This window comes from Oreochromis aureus, linkage group 19 (assembly GCF_013358895.1).
Source record: "Oreochromis aureus strain Israel breed Guangdong linkage group 19, ZZ_aureus, whole genome shotgun sequence".
In the NCBI taxonomy this organism is placed as follows: domain Eukaryota; kingdom Metazoa; phylum Chordata; class Actinopteri; order Cichliformes; family Cichlidae; genus Oreochromis; species Oreochromis aureus.
The window spans coordinates 3,964,429-3,970,428 of record NC_052960.1 but is presented as its reverse complement, the minus strand read 5'-3'; the positions used below and the strand labels follow the sequence as shown (position 1 = coordinate 3,970,428).

Genomic DNA, 6,000 nt, shown 5'->3' with positions numbered 1-6,000 from the left:
TGCGCCCCAGGGTGGCTGTGGCTACAACGTAGCTTGCCATCACCAGTGTGTGAATGTGTGCGTGAATGGGTGGATGACTGGATGTGTAAAGCGTTTTGGGGTCCTTAGGGACTAGTAAAGCGCTATACAAAATACAGGCCATTTAAAATGAGTGATTGAGTCATTAAAATCATCAGGGAAGTGTTTCCAGAGGTCAGGGTCAGCGGCTTTTTCCCCCATCATCTTCTACTGGGCCACAAGTTTTTTTGCAGACGCAGGTATCGCCCCCTTGGGGCCATCAAAAAGAAAGCAGGTTTAAGGCACTTCGGAAGATAGAACCATCTATTCTACGTCTTTTCAAGCATTTATGGTTGTCTGGCCACCTGATTATTTTTCACCCAATTTCAGCAATAATATTGAGGAAAGGAATAATTAAAAATGATAAAATGAGCAGACACAATGGGGCCTTTGCACCCTCAGTGCTCAGCCCTAAAAATAAAATCTGTTATCCCCCATAAGACGGTTTGCAGACCTCCACCGTGAAACGTTTCCGGAGCAGCCTGAGGACAGGAACTGTTACCCATATAAAATGCACGAGAAGAAGCAGTGCTGTGAAGGCAAATGCATGTTAGCTATGACTAAAATTACATAAAAGCCTATGTGAAGTGACCAACTGCTCCAATATGGCAATATATCCAGTATTTATTCAGTCTTCTTTTTTCAGTGCAGTCCCATTATTTAAATGTAGCCTGGCATTATTGATTTACTCCCTTCTTTATTTAAGAGAAAAAAATTACACTGCTTGGTACAACTGTTAATTTGCGAATTTATATTCTAAAGTATAAGTCAGCTAATAAATTATGCTTTATTATAGAGGTTTGCAATAGTAAATTAGCTCCAACTGCAGCATTAAAGTGATGGGCACATTAATTATCAGTAATTAGAATAATATAATACCTTTGTGCACATAAAAGATGGCTGTACCCACAGTGGCATCACCCACTGGTTTATGCTATCCTGTTCTGAAGCATTGAGATAAATGTTTTCACTGTCGCCATCACTTTGGTGCACTGTGAAATGGTGGGGCAGTCAAGGTCAAAGGTCGTCGCAGTCCAGCCCACAGCTTCCCAAACTGGCTGCAGGAACATGGAACAGGACGGAGCCCGAGCCAGTGATTTATGTTGCAAGATTATTGCTACAGACAGACACAGCTCAGGTTCAGACTGATTAAGAAGAACCAAATGAGGTGGTTAAGGAGTGTGTCTAGAATACCTCCTGGGCACATAGGTGAAGTGCTTCAGGCTCATTCAGTTGGAGGAGGTCCCAGGTCAGACGCAGCTGGTTTGGGAATGTCACAGTGTCCCCCCAGAAGAACTGAAGGAGGTGCTCAGGAGGAGGTGGTCAGAAATAAGTGACTAAGACCATAAACTAATTAGTAAAGTGTTTACAGAGGTCAGGGCTGAGGGCCATTTTCACTAAGATTTTTAGAGGACCAGAAGTCTTTTTGCTGTCACAGGTGTCCTTTAAAAGAACGCAGCTTTAAAGCGCTGGCTTCACTTTTAGCCCCAGAAGCTACATCTGTCTTTTACACCATCTATGGTTCTGCATAATTAATATTTTTACTCTGAATATTGTCACCAGGAACAATACTGAGGGAAAGACTCCACCAGCTTCTGATGAAAAAAAAAATCTGACTTCTAAACCGCTAAATGAGAACATGCTGTGTTCACGAGCTGTTATCTGCATCTGTCTGCAGTTAAAGTAGATTTATACCATATTTTTTCCTTAAAATGCCACCTCTACATGAAAGCAATGCAAATGCAGCACATTCAGACTCAAGAGGAAAAACATCAGGGAGTCAGGGGTGGTGCTCTGCATGGACCCACCACCGAGCTCTACGTGGCACGATTAATACCACTTCTAATACTTATGCTGTTAGCAGAGTGGCATTGTTTTCTTTGGTTCCAAACATGACAGATGCATCTGTCATAAGGCTGTATTTTTTTTTTTTTCTTGACCTAAGGATAATTTCTTAATGTGCATGGTCAAATCTGAAAGCTCGAAGGCGATGAGAGTTAACCAAAACCAAAAGCAGAGTCGCAGCCAAACAGGAGGAATGACCTGATTGATACTTGTGAGCTTTCATATCATAAAAGAGCAGTTTTAGTAGCCATTTAACGCAGTACTTCTACTTGCTCTGGAGTGTTTTCGGTGTATGTGAGAAATGTGAATACCTCTTCCACCACATGCTGTGCAGATACATTATGCTGGTGAGGATGGAGCCTATATTTCCCCTGTCTCCTTACAAACTCTCCTCCTCTCCCTCACTCACATATTAGATGGAGGGGGAGAGCAGTAGCCTACAGGAGTGAAGCATGCATAAAAAACAGCACAATAACCCCTCCACCTCCACCACCACCAGCAGTGTTGCTCTGAAGCACGTCAGAGGAAGCGGGCTATGAATCGAGGTGCACAGCGGGGTAAAGAAAACATTTCTTGGGGACACAGCTAGGGGACAGTGCCGGTCTCCTGACTCGGGACTGACACTCCCCTCCCCTCCACGCACACAAACTAACATCCCGGAAAGCTTCAAGTCCACATCGCGCTGCAGGGGAAAACATCTGAGGTAATTATGCAGAGTTTTTTGCACTTCTCTGCTCGCTTTGAAACAATGTGAGCCGAATAAGGGAGGGAGTGGAGGCGGTGGCGGAGGTAATGGTGGTGAGGATGTCAACTCAGTGGTAAAGTCAAGAGGCACGTGTTTGTTTTTGAAGTGGGGGGGAAAGGATTCAAAGCGGCTCCACTGAGACTGTCTTTGCATCTGTTTGCGTGGGCCAGTGGATGCATATTTAATCGATGAGTGGGCAGCAGTAATTCAGAGTACAGGAGTGGGCAACTGAAGCTGCAGGATGAGAGAGAAAAGGAGAGGCTGTTGGTGACAAGTCGATCAGCTGTGCTCGCTTTCGGAGGCCTGGGAGAAGTCGGTCTTTAAAGCGTGGTGTTGCTGGCTGGGCTCTGTGGCGTGGAGGGTGGGTTACTAGGGGTGGAAGAAGGCGGGTGTTTATTATTTTTAATAAGGTCATAAGGAGGAGAAGCGGTGGAGTGAGTGTTACAGGAAAAACATCAAAGTTGGACGGTAGTTTTTGGACATTTCTTGACTTTTTCGCTGTTATTGTCGCAGCCGGGGGGTCCTTGGGGGGGGTTGCAGCCTCGCTCTCTCTCGCTGGAGTCAGTGTGGCGGGCAGGGACAGTCCAGGCGCTCATATACAAAGCCAGCACGTTTCACTGTGTCTGCAGCAGCTGAGCGGTGCTGAGCACCACCTCCAGCAGCAGCAGAGGCAGTAGCAGATCTGGGAGGGTTTGGGCGCACAGTTGGAGGATCGACGACGCATCGATGATGAAGCTCACCTGCTGGTTGCAGGTTGCTGGTCTGAGGTTGGAGGGTGCCGAGTGAGCGGAGGTGTTGCCGAAGCGCTGTCCGAGGTGCTGAAAAGCCCGCGGACAGAGCGCCGTTGTCGCCTTTCCAGTCGAGATGACACGCGCGAACTGACGTGAATGCCAAGTAGCACAACGCGGCGGTTAACACGGCTCCCCCGGCCAGAGTGCATGGGACCGCGCGTCCTCTTGGCGTTAGAAACATGGAGAGAATTTTCCTGCTCGTCCTCAGCTGTGTCGGCGTCTCTCTGGTCACAGCGGGTAAGTTTACGATTGTGTGCAATTACAAAGATGTTCCGCGAATTTCAGCGCAGCAGCACCTTCCAGAGTGGCTTTTATCTCTATTTTCTTCCAACTAAACGAACCGTGGAAGAATTCCTCTATCGGCATCTGTGTGAGAAAAATGCTGCTGGTGCTGGGCTCCAGATTTAAAGCAGTGTTGTTGGTGGTGTTGCTATTGTGAGACGCTGCGTAGTCTGGTGTGTTTGTGGGGAAAGGCTGTGTTTGTAAGACAATACATGCATTTCTGTGCTGTAGTCTAATTAAACATGCTACAGTTAGTGGTGGTGAGGGATTCACATCACCAGACACAATGGGGCTAAACTATGCTACTGTCTGTCTGTGTGTGTCGGTGACTGTGTGTGCGTAGGGGTGTGTGTTTGATGTGATCCAAGCTGACCTTTGAATCTCATTTCAGGTCGGTACTATAAACCGCTGCATGTCGACACACAGGCAAACTATCCCAGTGTGAAAATTAGACGTATGTAGGGACGTTTGTTGACTCGACAGCTCATTACAGACACTTCCCTCTGAGTCTGACTGTAATCGACTGCCACTGGTCACTAGAAATACATGATTGGACTGCCAGGGAGCGACAGGGGCCCTCTGATGCTTGCTGTGGAAGTATCCAGCACACCCTGTGTGTGTGCACATCTCTAAAACAGGCTTTTTAGATCTCAAACTACACACACTTGACCGCTCTCTGTGATGAAGTGCCACACTACACTCCTGCCATCAAAGTGCACCTTTAGTTCGCTCGGCACACTCCCACTCCACAGCCTTTCCACTCACGATACATCACTAGCCTGCTCCTGTCTCTTGCACGCACGCGCGCACACACACACACACACACACCCTCAGTCTTTCTTGTGCGTTTTCGTCTCCTACACTTCCAGAAATAGATGTACAGTAAAAGGCACAGACTACACAAATGTGCCCCTTAGACCTCTGTAGTGTCAACAATGTACACATTTGTAGAGTTTCTTGTTGATTTCTTGGTAACTAAAACAAACCATTTCGTGCTTGCAAATTTAAACCCTCCCAAGTCTTTGGTCTCCGTGTGCCTGGTGGGTTTTACAGGTGGGTTCCCTCCTGCAGTCCAAAGACAAGTATGTCAGATTAGTTTGCTTGCTTAAACTGACCACAGGGGGGAATGCATGATGGATAAAGCTGTGTGAGGCAAGCAGGACGAGAAAACCACTATATGAATGCCTGTTTCAAATTACATGAATAAATAAATGGATACCTTGTAAACAATATTACGCTTGAAAAACAAAAAGTGAATTTTTCTATAGTTGCATTAAAGTAGAAAATGCCACCAGTGGTTTAAAACTGGTGTAGAAGGATGGAGAATAACAGCAGCACCTTTAAAGGTACAATAAGGAACTTTATTTCCCGTCAGTGTGCAGAAATGATGCTGATTGCAGCTTTAACAGCTTCATTTTATGAGTTTGTTTCTTTGAATTTATATTGGCTGAACGTCTGTATTGGCTGATATCAGTTTGAAAATGTACTGATGTCAGCGGCCAGTGTTGATCTGTTAGGTTGCATACGTTTTGTGCTAGATGCTAAACGATGATGTGATAAAGAGCCTAAACCCTTCAAATGGTTCAGTGATTAAAATAATAATAATAATGTAGACTTTTATTATTTCTTTGGCAGAAATAGTTGATGAAAGGAAAATAAAATCTAAATATCAGCCAGAATCGCTCCATCCCTGTTTGTTGTTTCTCTTACGAAACAGCAACTGATGGATACAATTATTAGTCGAACATGTGCTGGGCAGCCGTTTGATCATAGGTGTGTTTCTCTCTGTGTTAGTCCTGGAATAGACTGAGGCTCTGTTGTCTCTCATCCTGTGACATGTGAAATAGGCTCCAGTCCCTCCGTCACAACTTCACAATGGATGAGCAGTAAAGAAAATGGATGGAAGGACTTCAGCAGAACCTTACTATGTTATAAAGCCTTTATTAACCCTATAAATGCCTCATTCAAAGAGAAGCTATTATGCAATTCCAAATGTTATCAAGTGTTTGTTTATGCTTACAACTGTTGTGGGTGCTTCATCACAGCAGTTGAGAGCAGATCTGAGATTTTCATCAGCAATTTTAAACGCATCATTTATCCAACCGGGCTTGCAGTGAGGTGGAGGATAGCTGACGCTGGGCAGAGGCATCCACCACCGAGCTAACAAAGCTGAAATCACCTTCAGAATTCAGCCACTAAGATTCTGCTGGATGTTCTTGACATGCTCTAGAGACACGTTGCCTTGTTCCTCTCATTAACTGACACATACCTGAAACTAGA

At 45.4% G+C, this 6,000-nt stretch overlaps 1 protein-coding gene across 2 annotated transcripts in view; it reads left to right on the top strand.

Moving 5' to 3' along the window:
• The first annotated feature begins 3,587 nt into the window (after nt 1–3,587).
• fndc5a (fibronectin type III domain containing 5a) overlaps nt 3,588–6,000 on the top strand; it is a 41,128-nt gene continuing 38,715 nt past the window's right edge. Inside the window, exon 1 of one of the 2 annotated variants that reach the window (XM_039603806.1) lies at nt 3,588–3,675. In XM_039603806.1, coding sequence (XP_039459740.1) covers nt 3,618–3,675 — 58 coding nt within the window. In that variant the 5' untranslated portion in view covers nt 3,588–3,617. The remainder of the gene's footprint in view (nt 3,676–6,000) is intronic. The other variant, XM_039603808.1, reaches the window with a different exon arrangement.